Source organism: Castor canadensis, chromosome 7 (genome assembly GCF_047511655.1).
Source record: "Castor canadensis chromosome 7, mCasCan1.hap1v2, whole genome shotgun sequence".
NCBI lineage: Eukaryota > Metazoa > Chordata > Mammalia > Rodentia > Castoridae > Castor > Castor canadensis.
The window spans coordinates 32,873,932-32,899,127 of record NC_133392.1 but is presented as its reverse complement, the minus strand read 5'-3'; the positions used below and the strand labels follow the sequence as shown (position 1 = coordinate 32,899,127).

At 40.5% G+C, this 25,196-nt stretch overlaps 1 protein-coding gene across 1 annotated transcript in view; it reads right to left on the bottom strand.

Moving 5' to 3' along the window:
• Blnk (B cell linker) overlaps positions 1–25,196 on the bottom strand; it is an 86,386-nt gene that overhangs the window by 5,295 nt on the left and 55,895 nt on the right. Inside the window, 10 exon segments of the mRNA XM_020175051.2 lie at positions 1,359–1,514; positions 3,128–3,211; positions 4,081–4,157; positions 7,515–7,546; positions 8,080–8,164; positions 10,508–10,550; positions 13,476–13,503; positions 15,227–15,296; positions 23,140–23,211; positions 24,343–24,424. Coding sequence (XP_020030640.2) covers positions 1,359–1,514; positions 3,128–3,211; positions 4,081–4,157; positions 7,515–7,546; positions 8,080–8,164; positions 10,508–10,550; positions 13,476–13,503; positions 15,227–15,296; positions 23,140–23,211; positions 24,343–24,424 — 729 coding nt within the window.

Here is a 25,196-nt window from a genome sequence, read left to right as displayed (position 1 = left end):
AAGCCAAATAAATAATACACAGAATCTTTTCAATTACCTTTACAAATGCTTAGCTCTTGCCTGTAACTACCTAACTAATAACTTAGTTCATCATCCACTGAAGCCAGTCTTTGTACTCTGGTTCTGGAAATAGACTTGAGCAAGACATAGTTACTGAGTCCCATCCAACAGCGAACACAGACACACCAGCCATTATGACACTTCCAGACAAGTGCTGGGTTTGGAATGGGTGTGGCTCTTGCTGACAGAATCTGGAAAATAATTTTTTTTTGAGACAGGGTCTCGTTTTATAGGCGAGGCCAGCCTTGAACTTTCAGTGTAGCCAGGGTGGCCTTGAACTTGCAATCCTCCAACTTCAATCTCCTGAGAGCTGGTATTATAACATGTACCACCATACCTGGCTCTTCAAAATAACTATTTCTTAACTTGATCTTTTATTATGCTCTTTTCTCTGCTTAGATTGTTCTTTCCACTTTTTTCCACCTTTCAATCCACCAGTTCAAATTCAATCCACCATTTAAAACTGGAACTGGTATCATTCCCTTTTTGGACTATTCATGGATTGTTCCAGCTCTTATTTCCGGGCTCATTCATAGGAACAGGCCGACTAAACTGAGGTACACTGAGCTTTTATTTTGGTTCACTAAAGAAGTGTTGAAGTTCATGTTTGGTTGATGTTTAAGACCTATGTGATGTTTGTTTTTGTTTTGTTTTTTTTTTTTCATGCTTCAGGCCTATAAATTCATTCTGGTTCAAAGGCTACAATCTAATACTTCAGATTAAGTTTCTGCATCTCTCTTGGATCCTTCCCTGGTCAGCTACCTTTGCTCCTGAGCTGAGATTTCTAGATCTTAACTTTGGAACTCTAGCCCATGACCTTGATTCTTACAACCTTAACCCCATTTGACATTTCAACCTTGATTTTTATGCCCTCCTGGAATAATATCTTAGGTCAGACTGACCTCATTAAGAAACTGGATGAAAGGATTCTGATAAGATCATACCATTCTTTCCTCTCTTCTGTTTTCTCATAGTATCTACTGCCCAAATCAAGTATGTTAGCTTGTTCTGTATTTATGACATGTATGCGATCCCAGGACTGAGTGCTTTGGTATCCTTTTCTTCATCTCTAGCACTATACAGTATGATGCCATTGTGCTCAATGTATAGTTATAGAGCTAAATTAAAGGTGAAATTACTAGCTGGGCATGGAGGTGCATGCCTGTAATCTAGCACTCAGGAAGCTCAGGCAGTAGGATCTTGAGTTCAAGTCCAGCCCGGGCCACGTAGTGGGACCCTGATTCCAAAACAAACAAACAAGCAAACAAAGTGAAATAAAATAAAAAAGAATTACCGACCTCTTCACCATTTTTCTTTCTTCCCAAAGCATATTGTTTTGTTGCTTCAATAAATCTTACAGGAATATTATATACTCGCTTATTAAAGAACACAACTAGTGTATATGGTTGCTTGGAATCATGGCCAGAGCTTTTCCGAATAAGAAATGATCCATCCTGTATCATAAAAGTAAATCATAATTATGGTTAGTATTACTTATATTTCTATAAGCTGCAAGTCAGTTTATGAAGAATACTTATATTCAAAAGGTAATTATTTAGTCCCATGTTTTTTATTATTGATTGGCTTTTATCTCAGTATTTTCTAAGAAAGTAATCCACAAAAATATGTACTCATAAAACATCATGCATATATAGCTTTTAAAAGATGTGTTAACTAAGGAAAAAATGGTATTATGTTTATAGGGTTTAGAAATATATGAAGGGACACAGTAAGATCAACTTTAGAGGATACCATGTCCATAACTGAGTTAAAAAAAAGAATCAAATTCCATTTGAAAGTACTGTAAGAAGAAAGTAGAGGTTAGAATTAAAACTTTTAGCTGTTGAATATTCTCAAAAAAACTTAAAGCAGAAAAATCCTATTAACACAATACTCCACTTTTTATTAACTATTTTATAAAATGTTCTAGATTCATAAATTTTAAAAATTATGAAAAAATGGACAAAAAATAGGAATAAGAAATGTCACAAGAGTTGATCAAATTTAGGAAAGAACTTGAAGAAAAAAACAAGCCTATCTCAGAAACAAAGAAAAAATTACAAGCTGTTCAGGTACAATAGACTGAAACAAAGATTTAATGCATGACAGTGAAGGAAGATGTGAAGACAACCAACATCTGAAAATGAGAGCCAATGAAATGCAGTAGGGGCTGGGAGACAGTGGTTAGAATGAAAATAATCTAATATGCATGTAATTTGAGTTTTTGAAGAAGAAAAAATAATGGAAGAGAACTACTCTATAAGACTATAACTACTGAAAATATAAGAGAAAGAGCTTCTTGTCTACTTGGGAAAATTGACCTGCAATAAATCAACTCAATTCATATTGTAGTAATACAATTAGACTTTAAAAACAAAAGTTCTCCAGAGCCTTCAGACTAAGGTATTGAATCAGATACGAGGGCAACGAAATAACGTTAGTTTCAAACTTCTCGAAAGCTGCACATATGGTAAGGCAAGGCAGCAGAACAATCCTTTCAAAAACTCATGCTAAGTATTTTATATCCAGTCAAGATTTCCTCCAAGTATCATTCTATGAACAAAATAGTTTTTAATTTGCCAGAGCTCAAGGAACTAAGTGGGGTGCGAGTAAAAAAAAAAGTGGGAGGGAAGGTAGAAAGAAAATGAAAAGAGGCACTTTAATCTCAAATTGTCCTCTAACTGTCCCCAGTGTTCCTACATAAATAAAAAATTTACTTCCAGGTATTTTTTACCATCTTCATCCAAATCTTTAATCTCACAAATTAATCCAAAATACCCTGTCACTGCTCACCCTGGGTGGAATTCATGTAGCACCTTGTCTTCCAGATATATCCCCCCTGGCACCTACTTCTCACCCATTGTTTGGATGCAGTGGAGCCTTGAGATGAAAGAACAAGTAGAAAGGAGATGGAGGAACATGAGGGTGCACCAAAGAGAAGAATGACAGTTCCTCTTGAGTGAGTAAAGGAAAAAGATCCCTGCATCCACAGTTGTTGAAATTACTTAATTGGCATTTATCATGATGACAGCTGTGCCTATCCTATGGGATTTAAAGATGACCAAACCTTGTTTGATCTGTGTAAGGCCTCTTCAGCAGACTTTCGGTCACAGGCACCAGCATACCAGGGCTTAGAGTAAATGTCAGCTTCCTGTGAAGTGGAGGCATTGTTAAGATGAGCTGTTCCTTAAAGGGCTGAGAGTTTGAGACTCCACCCTCTTAAAGGATTCTGCAACTTTTGTGCACTGGAAACGAAGACCCATTTTACAAGAGCAAGACAGGCACCAATAATCAACATCTGTACCAGTAGCATGAAATTGACTTTGCATTTCCTTTGGCCACCCATGAGGATTACATTGCTGGCTTGTTCCCATTTGACCACAGCTGCTAAATTTAGTACTTGAACTTAACTAAATCCCACCAGGTTCCTGAACCATTTTTTTCTTTCTCCTAAGTAAGTCACAATCTCTCTATTTTGCTCTTATTTTTTGTTGTCTTATGGAGTGCTTTGTAATTTTCAAAATGTTTTTATCTCACTTGATTCTTACAAATAAGAATATATGCCTTCTTTGAAGGCAAGAAGGAGATGTGTTACCTCTATCTTACATTTTTACATAAGCTCAGAGAGACTTGTTCAAGTGCACACAGACTCCTTTCTCTGTCTCTTTTTAAACTGTTCTGTCCTACATGTGCTTTTATATCATAAGCTTTCACAGGTCTGTTCTGAGGGAATCACATAGTTTAAATAAAATCTGTGTCAGAAGGAAGAACAATAAAAACAACACATTTCCTTGCTATTTTGGAGAAACACTCATTGTTATTTGGGGCATCTGGAATATAAACTGGAATAAATGGAACAAGGTCTTAGTCATTGAAAAAACATAGGATGTTTTGTACCCATCGAACCAACTTTAAGTACAGGCTCTGTTCAAGCTTTACTCCATCTCTCTTCTCAGAAGACATGCCCTTTCCTGCAGTTTACTGATAACCATTCAATGATATCATAAGTTCATGTCATACCTGTTCTGCAAAAGTAGAATTAGATGAAAAACTTGGGGATGGTCCATCCACAGATGGGCTTCCCCCTTCTGGAAGTCCTGAAAGGAATTTGAAAAATCAATTAATCTTTACTATTTCTTGAGCAGTTACTATGCCTACACCGCACTGCTATGCTGGGTGATAGAGTGACACACAAAAATCCTTAGGACCATGGTTCTCAAAGTATGGTTCCAGGGCCTCTGGGATTCCCCCAGATCCTTTTTGGGGATTCAAAAGATGGTTGCTTTTTCCAATTACCTATCTTTGTGGAGCCTGATTTTCTTCATGTATTTTTTTAAATTAGTGTACACTAATGGTACAAAGGGATTAGTGTACAGTAAAGGTACAAAGATGGTATTTCCATACATGCATATATTTAACTTTGATCAGATTAACCTCCTCTATTCTTCATGTATTTCAACCAGAAAAACATATAACGCATTGAAGTTGACCCTGATAGGAGTTTCTAGCAATCTCTATTATTCCAGACATTGAAGAAATTTGCAAAATGTAAAACAATACCACTCTTTCCACTATTATTCTTGTTTAGAATAATTATTTTCATTTAAAATATTTATGGTAGCATGTAGTGAGTTTAATGTTATTTTTAAATGAATTAATATGTTTTAAATGTTTCAACAATTTTAATTATCTTTTAAAAGTTTTAATTCTCAATATACTATCAACAGGAAAAAAAAACCCATGTATACCAAAGCTCTTTGGATTGGCAATGATTTGTTTTTTATTATGAATTTTTTATTTATTAGCATATAATAGCTATACAGGGGGATACATTGTGATATTTGCATCTTAATTATTTATCCCTCCATTGTTTTCCCTCTCCCCTCACCACCTTCTTAGAACAATTTCAACAGGTTTCATTCTTCTATTTTCATATATGGATACACAATACATCCACAATATTTACCCTCATTCATCCTTTCCTTATGCCCACCTCCCTACCACTAGTACCCAGCCCTAGAAAAGACCTATTTTATCCTCCCACCTGAGTATTAAAATGGCCCTGAGATAAAAATGTTTGAGAATTACTGCCTTGAGGCAAACTCCCTCAAGTTTATGTGGAGACATATGAACTAGAGAAAATTCTTAGCTGTATTCATTCATTTATTTTTGTGCCTGCCACACATCAACACATTGGGGATACAGAGCACGCAACAAATAAGCAAAATGCCCCAACCTCCTGGAACTTATATTTTAATGGGTGATGCTATGCAACAAGGACATAAAAGTAAATATATATACAATATTAAGAGTTACAAATGTTATTGGGAGCGATAAATAGGGAAGGAAGGCTACTGACACTTAGGTAAGATCTGCAGGTAGAGAAGTAGGAGGCTTGTGGCCATCTGAAGGAAGAATGTTCCAGGCAGCAGGAACAATGAGTGCAAAGGCTGGAGGATTTGAGGAATGGCAAGATGGCCATTGTGCCTGGAGTGTTAGTGAGAAAAGGGGGGGAAGAATAGGGATGAGGTCAGGCAGGAAGCAAAAGGGGACCAGATTTATAGGACCCGGTGGCCCCTTACCATGACTAGAGTTTTAATGAACACATTCTGAGAAGTTTTGCGAGGGTTTTCAAGAAAGGAGTAACCTGATCTGCCTGTCTGTAACAGTCACTTACTGCTGGGCTAGAAGCGCACAGTGGGCAACAGCAGAGGAGGGGGGCAGTTAGATGTTCTTGCTGGTGGCTTGGAATAGATCACAGCAGTGGAAGTGGTGAGAGTAGTTAGATTTGGATATTATTTGAAGGAAGAGCAGCCAGACTTGTCTTGTGTTCAGACAAGGAAGTCTGCAGGAGAAGCAAGTTTGGATGAACTAAGTGCTTTAGTTACTAGTGCTCTAGGTGTTCTAAGAAGCTGCCACCACTGTAATAGGAGAGGGCAGTGGCAGGGAGCTTGGCCATTCCAACAGAGATGGGCCTAAAGGAAGAATGGCTTCTAACAGAGGTGGTACTCCCAGGTGGGAGCAGCAAAGGTGAATGGGTGGTCAGACTTCCCCAAGGTACCCAGTTTACGGTGATGGGTGGATTCTGCAGTTTGGGCAGCTGGAGGGATACCTATGGTTAGCATATTTGGTGCCCTGAACATGTGCCAGGAACGCTGTTTTCATCATGCTAGCTCATTTCGTTCTCACCCAGCTCTTTGTAGGAGGAGCTGGAGTACTTCATTTTACAGAAGAGGCTTTCCCAGACTGTGCCATCTAAAATAAAGCTCTTACTGCCTCTACTACTCTCTGCCACCCACACACCCATACCACTTTGCTCTCATTTTCTTTATAGCACTTTAGTGTTTATCTGATATGGTACTGTTTATCTATGTGTTTATTTGTACTGTCTGTTTCCTTCAGCAGAATGTAAATGTCACAAAGACAAGGTCTTTGATTCGTTCTAGTATCCCCTCTGCCTAGAACAGTGCCTGGCACATAGCAGATGGTCAGTAACAATTGAATGAATGACTTGGAGTGAAAATAAAAGGTATAATAAGGCTTTTTTTTTTTTTTCCTCGCAGTCTTGGGGTTTGAACTCAAGGTCTTGTACTTGCTAGGCAGGCACTCTATCATTCGAGCCACACCTCCATCCCTATAAAGCTTGTTAAATAATGAAAAGGAAAATCTATACCCAAATCATTTTCACCTTGTATTATCAGACTTTAAAAAAACTACTACAAGTTCTATTTGTTTGATTAAGCAAAAATGTTATTAAAAACCAAAGCCAATGTGCAGTAAAAATGCACATCATTTTTGTAAATGACAATTATTTAATTTATTTTAAAGGAATTTACCCTGATTATTTTGTAATATGATTCAGATGACCTATGTAAGATAGAGTTGTTTTTATACTTTTCTCTCCTACATTGAGTAGAAAGAATACTAGAAGGTAGTTACATTCTGTGAGCCTGACTTATTTGATTCATGTATTTTAGGGTGATGTTTGCCTTGGGAAAACAATCTAGCTGTTTGTCATATCCTCTTTGCACATAGACTTGATGGTCATTAACAGGTATTTTAGATTTAAATTAAACAGTCATCATTTACTGAGGACTATGTTCCAAGCATGATACCAGGTACTTCCCATCTGTTGTTTTACTTAATTTTCTTGTTTTGAAAACAGCTATATTGAGTTGTTTTTTTTTTTGTTAAGATTAACAACTGTAAACTATTAAATCAGTGCTACAAAAGAAAAGAAAGTAAAGATCATCTAAAATCTATTTACCTTTCAAAACAATTCTATGAAATAAATGTTCTTGGCCTCATTTTATTTATAAATGAGAAAACAAGAAAAGACATTAAGATCACTGAGCTGGAAGTGACAGAGCTGTGTTAGAACCTAGGTCTGCAGACAGCCACATCCAGCCTTAACCTCTACCTTGTGCTGCTCTTCATGACTTCATTGTACTTACTTGGTAGAGGTATGGGTTTTTGATGAATAGGTCTGAAAAAGAAGAATTTCAAATTAATTAAATGAATTAGTTTTGTTTACACTGACATTACAAAGGAATCAACACCAATGACTAATCAGACTTACCTAAAGACAATAGAGACACCAAGAACCTTGAAGATCAGCAAGATTTTTGAAAAAGGAGGAGGTTTGACTGAACTATTATTTTTCAATTAAGTCCAGTAATTAACTTGGATAATAGGTCTCTATAGTTCTATCTAATTTTTTTAATTGCCTAAAACTTTTTAGGATTTAATTCAAAGCAATGAAATCTTTACTCAGCACTACAGACCACTGTTCATTGTAACCAAGCACATGTTAATTCCCACAGCAACAAGAAGAAACTTTTTTTTTTTTTTTTGAGGTAGGGTCTCACTGTGTAGCCGAGGCTTCCTTGGGACTCACAATGTAGCCCAGGCTGGCCTGGAACTCTCAATCCTCCTGCCTCAGCCTCCCGAGAACTGAAATTACAGGCATGCACCACCATGACTGTCTAGAAACTTGTTTGTAAAGGGAAAGATTCTTACTTCTGGGCAAGAGGAAACACTGGTGACTGTACAGCTTCTTGTCTGTGGCTAGACCCTCGGTGGCGTTCAGCAGGAATAGGCTTTTCTGAATTAGGAAAATTCTCATATTAGGATTAAAATGAAATGTCCCCAACCCCAAACCCAACTGCATCAGCCAAGAAGGACCAAATTTGGTCTCATGTCTTCCTAGGAACCTGTCTTCTGCCAGGACATTGTGCACATGTCAGTCCACTGATGTGTTTGTACTCTTAGGATGAGGACTCCACCCAGCAGTGTTACAGTCCATGCTGGTACCTCTCTGCTCATCCTCTGGCAATGTAATCTGAGACTGAACCCATGGAGGTTGGACCTTTCAGTGTGTGAGCTCAGGCCACACAATTTATCGTCTGCTTTCTATGTAGCCTCCCTTAGGTGTTACTCTACCCTGGTATGTCTAGATTAGTAGTCATGAGATGCAGTAGAAGTAATTTGTTATTGATGAGAGGTAACATCAGGATTTCTGAATGTTCTACTCTTTTTGAAAAATTAATTGGAACAAATTCATGGTTATCCCTATAACAATGTTAATGCCACTCACATTTCATGTGTTTTCTTGAGGAAGGGTGAAAAATGAGCATAAATCCAGAACTTAAGAAGTTTATGCTGAAGCCCATTGGGAACTTTACTACTGAACTATTAATAAATGTGATCATAAATTATTTTAATGTTTTGTTCTCCCTCTTGCTCTGGGAGTACATTAAAATGTTGGTGTATCCATGGGTGAGTCTCCTGTATGGAAGAAAGGTTGAAAGCTATAGGAACCCAAAAGGAGCAAAAGTAGTAAGGACTCAAAGATTCCAATATGTAACTGTTAAGCTAGACTTCAGGGTTCCCTCTGGTGCACTGAAGTTCAGAGGACTCTTGAACCTCTAAAGATATTTCAAATACATAGCAGATTACTTTGAGCTGCCATCTGAGATGTTTTGCTCTCATTATTTTTGTTTTTTGAGACAGGCTCTCATTATGCATCTCAGGCTGGAACTCCCCATGTACTCCAGGGAGTTCATTGGCCTCAAACTTTCCATCCTCCTGTCTCTGCCTCCCAAATGCAGGAATTGTAGACATGTAGCACACCTGGCCTTGCTCATGACTTTAAAACTTAGTAATTTTCAAAGGAGAAACAATGACCATAATAGATTCCAGCAGCCTTTGAGCTTTGATCTGACCTCCTTGCCTGTCTTTTAGGTTTCTTTCCTAGGTAAGAAGAGGCTGCTCCCTGGCTTTGGTTTGGAAGGCCCCTTGCTCTTGAAATAAGTACAAGGAGGCAGCAGGCTAATTCCCATACTGGGAGCCTTTAAGAAGGAGGACACCAAGCTAATTCACCATGCAAATTCCCATGCTGGGAGCCTTTAAGAAGGAGGACACCAAGCAGCAGGGGGCAGGTGTGAACTCACCTGGTTCTTGGATGCTCCCAAGGCCATGAAGTTTACACTCGGTTGCACTTACTTTCTTCAGAGGTTTAGAGGCCCTGAGGTCACTATCACTCTATGCTCCTTGCTCAATAGGCAGGAGAGACTGAAAGGAATGGAAGGACATGCAAAGACTGCATGAAATGTCCAGGAAGAAAAAAGCATCAAAGGAAAGGTAGAGAAGGCAAGACAGCAGACAAGAAGGGATGCTGCAGAAATAGTCTGGGGAGAAAGATGTGGAAAACAGAATGGAAAATACCTATTGGAGTAATTAAAGCAGAAATATGAGAAGTGCATAGTCAGAAAGGATCTGTTGTCCATCAGGAGAGGAACTTGCACGCTCTATGTAAATGTGCCCACATTAATTCAGGAAACAGTGAAAGAAGCACTCACTACATCTTTTAGCTTTGGTACCTTCAGGTGTGGAACCAGATGGGTGCAGGATTTGATCAGCTACATGCTCTAAGTGTTAGTATTATGAATGATTCTTCTTTCTTTCTCTCTTTTTTTTCCTAGTACATGTTTTCAAATGGAGGAAGTTACTTAAAAATGACTTAAAATGGGGAAGTTATTTTAGAAATCAGGTTTTTGGGAAACAAAGACAGAAAAGCATTTGACGATATATAAGAAGACAGACCTTTGAACCTGGAAAACATTTTGAAAACTTAGCAAAAGAACTTGTTCAAACAAACAGGGTATTCAAAATTCATTACTTTAGCTGTTAGTTCTAAGATAGGTGAATGACTCTAAAGTAGCCTTCAGACGTGTGTGGGCCAGAGCAGCCAATACAGGCTGGAGCCTATTCCAAAGACCTGGCAGCTTGTGAGTTGCTGAAAGACTATTTTGCTTAGAAAATTCAATTTCCTTTAAATTGACTTACAAATAATCAAAAAAATTCAGGATTACACTTATATACAAATCCTTAATTTAAAAAGTTACTTTCAGTGGACATGCCCAGCCTGCAAAATAAATAGATTTACCTTCACAAACACTTGATGCATTCTGTGGAGAAGCAAGTGGAGTCTATATATTAAAAAAAAAAAAAAGCAAAGACATTTAACATAGCAGAATGTAGAAATACAAGCCAAAGCAATATTATTCAAACTAAACATGTTGGTAATAATGAACAAACTGAGAAAGAATATATGAAAACAATTCCATTTACAATAGCCTCAAAAAAAATCAAATACCTAGGTGTACATCTAACAAAAGATGTGAATGACCTCTACAAGGAAAACTATAAACTCCTGAAGAAGAGATTGAGGAAGACTAGAAAATGGAGAGATCTCCCATGCTCAAGGATTGGTAGAATCAACATAGTAAAAATGTCTATACTCCCAAAAGCAATCTACATGTTTAATGCAATTCCCATCAAAATCACAATGACATTCATCAAAGAGATTGAAAAATCTACCATTAAATTTATTTGGAAACACAAGAGACCACAAATAGCCAAGGAAATACTCAGCAAAAAGAACAATGCTAGAGATATCACGATACCCGACTTCAAAGTATATTACACAGCAATAATAATAAAAACAGCATGGTACTGGCACAAAAACAGACATGAAGACCAGTGGAACAGAATAGAAGACCCAGATATGAAGCCACACAACTATAACCAACTTATCTTTGACAAAGGCACTAAAAATATACGATGGAGAAAAGACAGTCTCTTCAACAAAAACTGCTGGGAAAACTGGTTAGCAGTCTGCAAAAAACTGAAACTAGATCCATGTTTATCACCCTATACCAATATTAACTCAAAATGGATCAAGGACCTTAATATCAGACCCCAAACTCTAAAGTTGTACAGGAAAGAGTAGGAAATACTTTGGAACTAATAGGCATAGGCAAGGACTTTCTCAATGGAACCCCAGCAGCTCAGCAACTAAGAGATAGCATAGACAAATGGGACTTCATAAAACTAAAAAGCTTCTGCTCAACAAAAGAAATGGTCTCTAAACTGAAGAGACCACCTTCAGAGTGGGAGAAAATATTTGCCAGCTACACATCAGACAAAGGACTGATAACCAGAATATATAGGGAACTCAAAAAACTAAACTCGCCCAAAATTAATGAACCAATAAAGAAATGGGCAAGTGAACTAAACAAAATTTCCTCAAAAAAAGAAATTCAAATGGCCAAAAAACACATGAAAAAAATGAAATGCTCACCATCTCTAGCCATTAAGGAAATGCAAATCAAAACCACACTAAGATTCCACCTCACCCCTGTTAGAATAGCCATCATTAGCAACACCACCAACAACAGGTGTTGGCAAGGATGCGGGGGAAAAAGGAACCCTTATACACTGCTGGTGAGAATGCAAACTAGTACAACCACTCTGGAAAAGAATTTGGAGGCTTCTTAAAAATTTAAACATAGATCTGCCATATGATCCAGCAATAATAAACATAGATCTGCCATATGATCCAGCAATACCACTCTTGGGGATATACCCAAAGGAATGCTACTCAGGTTACTCCAGAAGCACCTGCACACACATGTTTATTTCAGCACTATTCACAATAACCAAATTATGGAAACAGCCAAGATGCCCCACTATTGATGAATGGATTAAGAAAATATGGTATTTATACACAATGGAATTTTACTCAGCCATGAAGAACAATGAAATCTTATCATTTGCAGGTAAACGGATGGAACTGGAGAACATCATCCTGAGCAAGGTTAGCCAGGCCCAGAAGACCAAAAATCATATGTTCTCCCTCATATGTGGACATTAGATCAAGGGCAAACACAACAAGGGGATTGGACTTTGATCACATGATGAAGTGAGAGCACACAAGGGAGGTATGAGGATAGGCAACAAACCCCAAACAAACCAAGATAGCATTTGATGTCCTCAAGGGAAAGGAACTAATGCAGAAACTTTAAAGCGACAGAGGCCTATAGGAGAAGGGGACCATGAACTAGAGAAAAGGTTAGTTCAAGAGGAATTAATTTAGAAGGTAACACACATGCACAGGAAATCAATGTGAGTCAACTCCCTGTATAGCTATCCTTATCTCAACCAGCAAAAAACCCTTGTTCCTTCCTATTATTGCTTATACTCTCTCTTCAACAAAATTAGAGATAAGGGCAAAATAGTTTCTTCTGGGTGTCAAGGGGCAGGGAGAGGGAGGGGGCGGGGGAGGGTGGTAAGGGAGGGGGTGGGGGAAGGGGGGAGAAATGACCCAAACATTGTATGCACATAGGAATAAAAGAAATAAATAAAATAAACATGTTGGAAGGGTGTTCTTTGATGCATAATTGTTCCTTCAATCATAACACACATCCAGTGACAGCTGGCTGGAAGTGTCTCATGTAATGGGCAGTGTCAGCTTGGTGTGGGGACCTCCCTGCTCTGTCTGTGGAGTTGACAGTGATCCCCATCAGTTGCCAGGCAGTAGTGCTTGTGCAGTGGGCACCCAGCATCTGATTTTTGGTCTCATGGCCCTACCTTCTGTGTGTTTGCTAAGTGATTGTCACAGTCATGCTGCAGAGTAGGTTCCAGGTCTGGTGGGCTACCTTGCATAATGGGCTGGCTTAGAGTTCTGCCCAGAATCTGAGTTTAATCTGATTCTGTGTGCTCAATACATAATGGCCTGCTATTTGCTGTAGGTTCAGCAGGCAAGAAGTGGATACAGGGCCTTCTCTTGGGAAAGGCAGGGGCAGCGGGAAACATGGAGGCCCCCTGACCACTCTTTCTGATCTGCTGCACACACTTATTGGCACCCCAGGGTTCAGGATGGATGAGCTCCTCCCAGACCACAACATTCTGGCTACCTGAGGATTCCAAGTTCCTCTGGGCTATTTGGGCAGCAGCTTCAGTAGCTAACATTGCTGTTCACCAGAGCTGGAAGCATTTTCAACTTTAAATAAGAGGACAAGAGTAAATATTGCATGAAATATGAATCATTTTTCAATGCAAAATTAACTTACTATCTTCAGGGGTACAGCTGTTTTCTTCCTGTGGAATAAAAAGAGATCAGCTTTGTAAAACACAACAATGATCAAGTGGACCTGTCATCTTACCATCTGGTTTAAAGTAGAATAATGAAATAGATACAGAGGGAAGGAAGACCGCCCTTGAAGGGCAAAGATGGATGGAAGAGGGATTTATTTTGATCTTCCTAGCCTCAGACAGAGTCCACTGACAGATGGGGAAGGGTTAATGAGGGATAAACAGACCCAACTGTCAGGGAGTCAGCAGATCCAGCTCTTGTTCTATAGTCAAATGCTCTACTACTAAGCTGTACACCTAGCTCCAGCTCTTGTTCTAGTTCTGCAATCACTGTTGACCATGGACTCTTTCTCTTAGCTGTGAGGCAAGTCTGAGCTTTAGTTTCCTCACCTGTGAACTGAGGACCACCTCTTTTTCCATCATAGCACCCTACGCCACTGCCAGAGCAGCCATGTAGATAAGAGGACAGCCAAGCATGCCAATGTCAGTCCTGCTTCTAGATGATCCTTCTCCACCAGGCCTCACATCAGATTTCATTCAGATAGACCCAAGACCAAAACACATGTGAAAACCACTGTGATTTGTGGTCCTGAGGTTCTTGCCTGCACTACCATTACTATTTGTCTTGGTTCCACTAGAGCCTGAAACTTCGTGTCACTGAGGTTTCATGCTTCTTGTTGGTGTTTAAATCCCATCCTCTTTTGGCTAAGAGTTGAAGTATAGGAAAAGAACATAGCAATAACCAAATGCCTGTCAGATGTTTAGAACTGGACTAGGTTCTTCACATTTATATAAACCTTTAAAAATGATCTTTAAAAATAGATCTTATCACATTTCAGGAGATCAGGAAACTGAGGTTCAGAAAGACTAAATAGCTTTCACAAAGTGATAAAGCTGAGCCAAGAGAAAAGTGTGCAGTTTGATTAACAAACCCCTGAAAAGAAGGCTTCCTTTGGTTTCCACACAGGCTGAATTAAGATTATAATCATGCAGGCCAGCTTCAGACATATTTAAGTGTGCTTTTAAAATAACTTATCGAGCTGACATTACAGCACTCACCAACTGTTTGCACAATGCTTTTAAATTCAGTAAACAAGAATAACTTCTGTATCACTTTGGAAAGGAGCCTTAGCATTTGCGCTTTGACTGCGCAGCCTGGTGTATGTGCAAAATGTCACACACATTATTACAGACCATTCACTGGGCGCAAGAAAAACTGAGAACAAGGAAACCTGCTAGGACGGCTCAAGATTGTTCAGGTGCTGGCACTTCTGGAAGTCAGGGTGTCTTGTGGAACACTTGTAAGCCAATGAACTCAAAATCTAAGTAAAACTCCATGGGAGGAAGGACTCTTAGCTTCATTTTAACAGGGGCTCCCCTGGTCCAGCCTGCTGTAGAGGTAGAAGTCTTCTTTCTATGTGTGTGACACTGGGGATTGAACTCAAGGACTCTTGCTTGCTAGACAAGTATTCTACTACTTGAGCCACTCCCCTAGTCCTTTGCTTTTTGAAGTTGTGTTTTCAGATAGGGTCTCACACTTTTGCCTAGGCTGGCCTTGGACCTCAAAACTCCTACTTTCACTTCCCAAGTAGCTGGGTTTACAGGCATGTACCATCACTTCAAGCCACAGGGTATGGAGAACTTCTAAAGGGAGTTCCATAAGCCAGCAGGCTCCCCTCATCCCATCCCATCCCATTTCACCAGACTTCTGCCTGCAATGTGTACTTACCCAGCCCTCGGCAGGGGAGATGGTGCAGTGGGTGAAGATGACTTTGAGTCCCAGGCCCCGCTGTTTCGACCTGCACAAATACATACATGGATCAGTCCCTGCATCCAATCCCCTGCGCTGATGGTCTCAGTGAGGCTGGCCTTTCTGGCAGACTCAGAAACAAACACGCATTTTGTGTTGCTTTCAGTTTAGCATAAGTAGCTGGTTCCCCTGTGGGGCAAACGTGTGGGCACAGGTGAGGACACATTCTAAAAAATGATCAATGTGTAAGCTCAGAAGAAGCCATGAACTAGGAACTCCATCTGAACAGGTCTGAAGAACTTCCTCCTTCCTTTCATAGGCAGGAATGAGGACCCAGTGAAGCCCTGCAAGAGTTCCTCTGGAAGGAGCCAAGATCTCACAGTTGCATCTGTATACTCTGTACAGATACAGACAGCAGATATGCCTGGAGACAGATAGGCTCAAATCCACCACTCCCGACACACAGTACATCCTGTTCATTCATACCTCTATTGGGATACAGTACATGTCCTTTACTTCACATTCCACGAAAGTTCACAAGTTCTTTGCCAAGTTCTCAGGGCTTTTTCCCAGGGCACAAATGGACAAATTGGGAGAAGTGGCAGGCTATTTCCTAAATCCCATCTTCTAAAGTCAGATAGGACCCAAAGGGCCTTATTCCCTGCACCAGGCCTCTGCTCCCCTACCTGAAGACGAAGCCAATCGTTATGAGGGAGGAAGCAAGAGAAGCAGGATAGAGCTTTGCATGGGAAGAGCCAGTGTGCGCTGGCTGCTTCCTCTCAGGCATAGGCTCAGTTACACCAAGGATGCTCTTGATAAGACTCTTTGTTGACCAAGTTGAACTGAATAAGTATTTTATTAAGACCCCACTACACTGGTAAGTCCACGATTCCTAATGGACTTCATGGGGATATTGTGTAAGCATAGGTGGGACCTACTGTCCTCAGTGTGTAGTTTGGGTTTGTGACAGAAGTGAATACTGAAGTCATCGTCAGTTACCAAGAATTACTGAGAACCTGGTCTATGCAAAACACTTGAAGGCACTGTAGAGGCACTAAGGAAGATGAATAGAAGGAGTCAACAAGGTGCTCTGCCTCTTTAACACTTAGGGAAGGCACACTCCCCTCATGTTTTCTCATCCAAACACTAACAAGGAAGATAGCCTCAAAAAGTTTTAGACATCAAGGTCACAACAGTCAGTCTACTGGGCTTTGCTCAGAGCCCATTTGTTCAGACTTCTTCCTTCCTTCCTTCTTTCCTTCCTTCGTACTAAGGATGGAACTCAGGGGCTAGCAAGCACTCTGCCACTTGAACCACTGCCCCAGTCCTTTGTTTTTTAGATTGTTTTTCAGATAGGGTTTTGAGCTAACTGTCCAGGCTGGCCTTGAACTGCAATCCTCCTACGTATGCTTCCCAAGTAGCTAAGACTATAGGTGTGCATTGTTTTTTAAGATAGGGTCTCAGTAACTTTTGCCCAGACTGACCTCTTAACCACAATCCTCTTGTCTCCACCTCCTGAGTTGCTGGGATTATAGTGTGTACCATCATGCTTGGCCCATCTACTCTTTTTATACACAGTCCTTGCATAGGGCTAAGGTCTCTAGATGCTCACCAATGACATGAACAGCAAAGAGTGGGAGACACTGATTGCTGGAAGCCTTCTCCAGCACCCTATGAAGCAATGCCTCTTCCAGTGTAACTCCTACTTACAGCTTACATGACCTAGGTGTGATTTTAAAAACATTTTGTAAAAGAGACTACATTTGGAATTTTTACATTTCATGACCTGAAATGTCATCTGAATATGTAGTACGAGTCCAGTTGCATTTAACCAGCTAGTGTATAAATTGAACACTTAAGATTGACACTCTGAAAATACTCTGGCTACTGATAGATTTTGATGAAAGATTTCAGGGAGGAGGAAAAAAAATCTTGTCTGAAAAAGTCAGGAAGTAGAAAGAAAGTCTAAGACAGGAAATTCTTCCTCTTCTTAAATGCCAAGGGCTCATTTATCCTGGGTATATTATTTTTGTTAGACCTACCACTCGGCATTGCTACTCAGCTTCCTTTTCCTCCATATTTCCAAATAGCCTGTCATTGTCTTCCCTTTCCATTCCTTCTCCATAAATAACTTCTGGCCATCAAAGGAGAGGCAGGGTCTTCCATCTCTGCTTTGTGGTAGTGGGGTACAAGTGCTGGTGGAAAAACTTTGGTCTTGCTTCAGAAAGACAGGGTTCTAGTTATTGCAAAGCAATGGCTCAGTAACCTCTTATAAACCACCATGTCTCAGTTATCCCCCTTTATGAAATAGGGATACCAATACCTACTTTATCTAATTCAGAGTTATTGTGGTAAGATAATAGGATAACTTTGGCATTCTTTGATGCAGGGTATAGCTATGTATCCCAGGATGGTCTTGAACTAACTGTCCTGCTGCCTTAGTCTCCTTAGTGGTGGGATTATAGGCATACACCACTATGCCTGCATCAACTTTGATATTTAAAACAATTAGCCAAATATAAGGGATAGGGTATGACTCAAGTGGTAGAGCACCTACCTAGCAAGTGTGAGACCCTGAGTTCAAACCTTAGTTCAGCCTTAAAATAAAAATTAACCAAATTTAAAATAATACTGGTAACATAATAAAAGTTTTTGATGGTCAAAACATTGTACTGAACAAAAGGAGCCAGATGCAAGGATTACATACTATGTGAGTCTATCTATACAAAATGTCTAGAAAAGGCAAATCTATAGCAACGGAAAGGAGACAAGTGATTGCCTGGAGCTGGGGTGGGAACAGCATTAACTATAAATGGGTGCGAGGGATCTTTCAGAGTTAGTGGGCATGGAGATTTTCTAAAACTGGATTTTAGTGGTGGTGGCATAATGTATTACTATAAATGTAATGGGTTACAAAAATCATTATGCATATAAGATGGGTGAGTTTATGATATCTAAATTATAACTCAAAGAATGTCAATACATATGATTATTACTGTCTTTGTTTTAGTGTCTTGTGATCAAAGCCACAGTGTCTGTGGATGTTAGCAGTGTGCCTCATGTAACATCATGTAGGGCAAACAGTCATTCAGAGAGGGTAAGTGGCAGGGCTGGGGTTTACCTAAGGCTGATCAGGTTTAAGGTCCAGGCAGGTACTCTCCTCTCCAGCCAAGGTCTCTCACACTGTTCTTGGGAGCATGGGGTGGCAGGTCAGATCCCCTTATGAGGGGAGCAATAAAGGAAACAGAGGGATGTTTTGTGGATGTTGAAGAAGGACAGAGACCGACTCCTCTATTCATGTGCCAGGGCTCTCTTGCTGCTCTGGATGCAGCCAGATCCAGGGGTGCAGCGGGGTGGGACAATCAGAGCAGAGGCACACTCGGTACCCTCCACACAGCCAGGACCCTTGCTTTCCTGAGAGCTGAATTCTTGGCTAGAATACTCCAAGGAAGAAATTGGAAATGCAATAGACGGAAATGTATCCAAACTCATAAAAGTAAAAGAAAAAAATCAGTTTTAGCTTAACTGTCCTAACTTACTAAAAACATTTGGTAATTTTGCTTTCATAATACAGGCCTTGCACCAACTGGTGCTACCAAAGTTTCTCTACTAGACAAACTATTTACCCTTGCTTAGTATTTATTCCTCCCTACAATGTTTTACACATTGCTTTTCTTTCAGTTTCACATGCAGTACTGGTAGCTTTCATTATTCTTACAATGTTGACATTGTAAGCCCTTGAGATTCATCTCTGCTTAAGCTGCTATGGAAAATGTTACCACTGTGTCTGAGTATCCTATATTCTCTGCATACTCACACACCTCCAAGTGAAAGATTTATTCAGCAACTATACCACAATCTAGCTACAGGTGAAATTCAGCTTGCGCCTTTATGGGGAATTATAAATTCCAAAGGCTCACCCCTCTTTTTAGGAAAGAAGGAGATTGCATATTTTTAAGTGATACTAGTTAAAGGAAGTCAGAATGCATGCTGTATCTATCCTCTTCTGACAAAAGCTACAAATCATCCAGAGATCTCGCCACCATCACATTCTCATCTGGAAATAAATCATAATGGGGTTAAGCCTTTTAGTTTGCTTAAACCAGTAGTTCTCAACTGGGTTTGACTTGCTTCCCAACCCCAGGACAGTTGACAATGTCTGGAGACATTCTTCTTGCCACATATAGGGAAATGCTACTGGCACCTAGTGTGTAGAAGGCAGGTATATTACCAAATATCCCAGGCTCCATAGGATCCCACACACACGCACACAATAAAGAATATTCTGGCCCCAAGTGTTAATAGTGCCAAGGCTGAGAAACACTGATTTTGAGTAAAACTTCATAACAAAAGGAAGAAACAAAATTGTTCCCTAAGAAACCTTAGCACTTTTGTGATGCCCTTCAAAGGGCTGGCTACCTGAAGCCATTAAAGGAAGATGGGTAGTGAGTCAATGCCACAGGCAAGCAGTCTGATCAATCCTTCATAAAAACCATCTCTGTTGGAAAATGGATGGAACTGGAGAGCACCATATTAAGTGAAACAAGCCAGCCCCACAAAGACAAGTACCACATGTTTTCAAGGAAACAAGACACAGCAAAACAAAAAACAAGGTCATGAAAGTAAAAGGAGGACTACTAAGGAGGTGAAAGGGCAAGGGAAAAGGAGGAGGGTAGAAGAATAAGAACATTAGAGGGGGTGAATATGATCAAAATACATCATATGTATGCATGAAAGTGTCATGATGAAATCTCTTACTGTGTACAACCTAGGCTGAGCATGGTGGTACATGCCTGTAATCTTAGCATTCAGGAGACTGAAACTTGGGGATAACCATGACTTTGAGGCCAGCCTGGACTACTACTATTAACATTTACTACCCTGTCTTAAAAAAAATTATCCCTGAAAGTTTTATTCCCATACTCAGAAACTTGTCACTCAACTGTTTATGTTGTTCTTCTCAAACCACCTCACTTCTTCCTTCCTCCTGTCTTTCCTCCCAACTTCATGCAACAATCACATAACTAGAGCACTGTTTTCTTATGTAGATGTAGCTTCTTCATCTGATGCCTCCAATATTAAAATATACCATACTAGAGATTAATAACAAACCAGTGAGTAAAAATCCAATGAGCTAATTGATAAGAACTGCCCCTTGCCACCATTCTGCAGCCTGAGCCGCGGCTGCTTTCACCCCTTGCAGAACAAAGCCCACTGTTCCTTATCTCCCACCACCTTACTTTGCCCACCTCTAGACCTTGCTTCAGCAGCTGGTCTCATCCCTTGCAAAACAAAGCCCCACTGTCCCTTATCTCCTGCCACCTTTCTTTGTCCGTCCCTAGCCCTTGCTTTCTCCCAAATGCTACTTAAGGCCAGACCCGCTGAGAGAAGCTGCTGCGCCATTTTTTCTTCTCGGCCAGCCAGCCTGCTTATTAAATTTTGGACATGAGATACCTCTCGTGAGCCGCCTTTGTGTGCGGTGTGCGGCATTTTCCTAACACTAATACCCTCTGATGGTGCCATGTGACTCCTCAAATACATCCAGGGTTTGGGGATTTGCTCATCTCTCAATTAACTGACCCATCTACCATCTCAGCACCTGCTTTGAATCAGGTTCTGGCAGAGGCCCTGAGAGACAGCTGTGAGCAAGATGTGGAGTTCAGAGTCTTATAGGAAAGAGGAGTCATGGAATAAAGGGTGTGTACAGGTCACTGTAGAAATGGACATCACAGAGATCTATCCCAATGTGGGGTCGGGTAAGGCCTCCTGAGCAAGTGACATTGAAGGCAAGATCATCAAGGAGCTTTCAGTGTACTTAGGGAGACTGGACTGAGACGGAGTAATTAGGTGGAAAGGTATGGGTCAAATGTAATTGAGAAGACACTTCTGGGAAAGGAGAGTTCTCTGAAGGAGGCTTCCTAGATGTGGAGGCCTCAAGCTGAACCTTGAAGGATGGGCAGGATTTGTTGCCATAGAAGTGAGCATGCAAAGACCAAAAGGTAGGACACATGGTGAAGTGTTTCTTGGGAAGAAGAGGTCCTTTTATGGCCAACAGGGCTTTTTAAGATGTGACCACTAGAGATTACTAAGCTATTTTACCAAAAACCTTAGGTCTTCATTTATTTGTTTATTAGAGGTTTTTAGTAGTTACAGCCCTCATCCTGAGTGATCATGGCTCAGGAATCTCCATTTCAACAGAGACCAACAACCTTGCTATGATGTTTTAGGTTGGTGTGTGACAAGCTGCATAAGAGGGCTCTGACCACCACTCCCCAGATATAGAGAGGCTGTGGGTTCTGAGGGAGAGGATAAGTAAGAGAAGAAAGTGAACCATTTCACAAGAAATGAGTCTAAGATAGCTACTCAGGAGGCTGGCATCAGGAGTATTATGGTTCAAGGCCAGTCTGAGTAGAAACGTTGGTGAGACTCCATCTCAACAGGGAAAAAAAGCTTGGTTTGGTGGTCAGTGTCTGTCATTCCAGTTACAGTGCAAAGCCTAAAATAGCAGGATTGCAGTCCAGGCCAGCCAGGGCAGAAAGACCCTACCTAAAAAATATTCAGAGAAAGCAAGCAGGGATCCTTGAGTTCAAATTCCAATACTGGGACCCGCCTGCCACCAAAAAAAAAAAAAAAAAATTGTCTAAGAAATAATTTAAAAAAATTTTTTTTGTCTCTCAGGGAGCTGGTCCCTGGAAGCAGAGCCCAACCTCCTAATTACTTATGTTCTACTATGGGGTGTGGGTGTGTGTGTGTGTGTGTAGGGAGGAGAGGCTCAGAGAGAGAGGCAGAGAATGCACACAGGAACACAGAAATAGAGCACCCATCTCTCTGGGCTGATGATGGGGTCAGGGGGTGGGGCAGCATTTGGCATCTCTGGCCTCAGCCTTGGGGTTTACCAAAGCCTGCAGAAGACAACCTAGGAAGTGCTGGATGTCCATGGCTTGAGTACTGAATAGGATGCAGCTGGCAACATCTGGGGAATTCCGAAACCTACTCTTCACTGCTAAGGAGAGAGCCAAGAGGCAAGGGTGTGGCTAGGGCATGGGGACAGACAAGATGATGAGGTAACAGAGTTAAGAAAGCCAGTCTAGAGCAGTGGCAGCTAAAACAGAAGAGCAAACTCGGGAGAAAGAAGCAGCAGGCTTTGGAAAGGAAGGAGGACTCCAACACACCCAGCCTGGAGGCTAACATGCATAGAGGAACCTGGATACAAACAGGGAAGCAGTGATGAGCTTAGAGTTCAGTGATGGAGGTACTCAGTTTGAGGCACGGGATGCCACTGTGGTCAGAGGGAAATCAGGTTGGGGATGGGCACAAGAGTCATCAGCTTAGAAGCCTAGACATGAGAAGTGAAGCCAGAAGAAAGGATGATCTCTGAAAGATACGGAAAATTGTTCTCTTTGACTGTGGGCCATCTGATTTCACAGTTCTCCTGTCATAGGTAAGGACTACGGTCTCCATTTACAGATGAGAAAATCTGATGTTTGGAGAGGTGAAGTACAAACCCAAGGTGATACAGCACTTGGGAACACCAGGCTTCCAATGCAGGGCTGTGTTGACTCAAACCCCAAGCTTTTAACCATCACAAGTATCCTGAAAGAAGAGCTCAAGGCTAGACACTGGGAGTCATCCATAGTCAGAGGAGAGGAGATGGGGGAGAAGCCAGCAAAGGGTCCAGCAAAGTCCTACCTAAGAGAGGCCAAATGGCCTGGGGGACAGGAGGAGGGTCCCTTCCACACAGGAGCCACCAGACAGTGGAACAGATGAGTGTAGGCCTTCTGTTACCATTTATTAGAAATTTGGAAATATAAGTGATTATTCATATTTGATCTGAGTTGCATATTGTTTTTGAAACAGATTCAAAACCAAACCTAATCACACATGTACCTTACCTGAAGCTGTCCCTGGAGGAGAAGTAGGCTTTATGGTGCTACTTGGCTTGGTTGATCTGTTCACCATGGGAGCTTAAACACATAAACACATATCCAGTGATTACAGGTCCATTCTACTGAGAAATATTCCCATGTTGGGAAAAAATGGTGGGTCAGACCAGAGAATTTACACAGAATGGGAGACACCCTTAATAAACACACAATTCAAAGAATCCTTCTCAGAAGAAATCTTTTGAATGGATATATTAATGATTAAAGGGGTAATTCAATTCAATTATTATAGGGGTTTTGTTAAAGTGAATACCATCTTGGACTAACATTTGTCAAACTGGGATCTAGGAGATGAGTTTTGTTGTTAGTATTATTTTTAATCAGGAGAAGTGTATAAAACTAAGCATGGAGGAGCCAAATTTATAACCCCACTTCCCCTGCCACATACACTTTTTCTTAGATTTTTGAGGTGTTTCTTAGGGTGAGGGTAAGGGGAACATGTATGTGTTGTTTCATGGTAAAAAGTGGCTGGGGAATTCAGGTGGGTCTTTAGGCTGTCGGTGGTATTTAGGGAGTCTGTATTCCCTTGTTACATGGAGGTGAGCAAAAGCTTGCCTACCTTGGAATCAAGTTTATTAGATGAGAAGTGTTGCCTAAGAAAGCATCTCTTGCATGGGTTTATATTCTCCAAAACAACATCTAGGAACCATGCTCTGTTTCTGTGTTTGACCTGAGAGTATGTGGCACTGGCTTTTTTCAGATAATCTGTTTATAATAGCATTTGTTATCCCATGAAGGATTTACAAATGAAATGTTTTTTACAAGCCTGGGCTACCACTGAATTTAAAAAGCCATGACACAGAGCATCTTCGTGCTTTCATTTTTATCAGTCCTCCATAGAAACCTTTCCTTGTCTGCTATTTATAAAGCTAACATGGTGGATTGTAGCTCTGTGAGTTACAGAAGGGGTTATGAGAAACCCCTTCCAAGTGGGGGAAGCTGAAGATAATAAACTTGGTGCTTTTATAATTTGAGGTGGGAGGAAGGAGGAAGGAGGGAAAAGCCTTTGAAAACCCAGAGATGAGTAGCTCACTGATGCTTGACCAGCCAAAGAAGGCATATGCTGTGACTACAGATGACAGAGTGTCCTGAGACCCTCAGCCCTTACTACTGAGTAGCCTTGTTTTCAGGTACTTGAAGCTGCAAACTTACCTTTTTCAGAAGGAAGTGAACTGCTTTCTGTGGGATGAATATAGTTTTCATCATTATCTTCCACAGGAACCACATAATCAGCCTAAAAGAAATGTTGTTCATAGTTGACTGCATGGGGGGAGTGACTTAAAAAGAAAAAAACCTCATTCACATACCATATACAATTGCACTAGTAAAGCTTACACTTTGGTACATTTTGGCATATAGTCATTCCTTGAATAGCTGAGGGTCCCTTTTCCCAAACCCATGGATTCTCAAATCTCTTACATAAAATGCATAGTGTTTACATAGAACCAATGCGCATCCTTCTGTATACTTTAAATGATCTCTAGATTACTTAAAATACCCTAAATAGTTGTTTGTTTAGGAAATAATGACAAGAAAAAGTCTGCATATATTCAATATAGACACAGTTTTGCAAAAAGTATTTTCTATCTGCAGTTGATTATGTGGATTTGGAACCCACAGATATGGAAGGCTGACTGTATTCACAGAGCTGTGCAATTATCACCACAATTCAATGCTAAAACATTTTTATCACCCCTAACAAAAAACCCTTGCATAAGTCTGCAAAAAACTGAAACTAGATCCATGTATATCACCCTATACCAGTATTAACTCAAAATGGGTCAAGGATCTTAATATCAGACCACAAACTCTAAAGTTGATACAGGAAAAAGTAGGAAATACTCTGGAGTTAGTCGGTATAGGTAAGAACTTTCTCAACGAAACCCCAGCAGCAAGCAACTAAGAGATAGCATAGATAAATGGGACCTCATAAAACTAAAACCATTTCAAAAGAAATGGTCTCTAAACTGAAGAGACCACCCACAGAGTGGGAGAAAATATTTGCT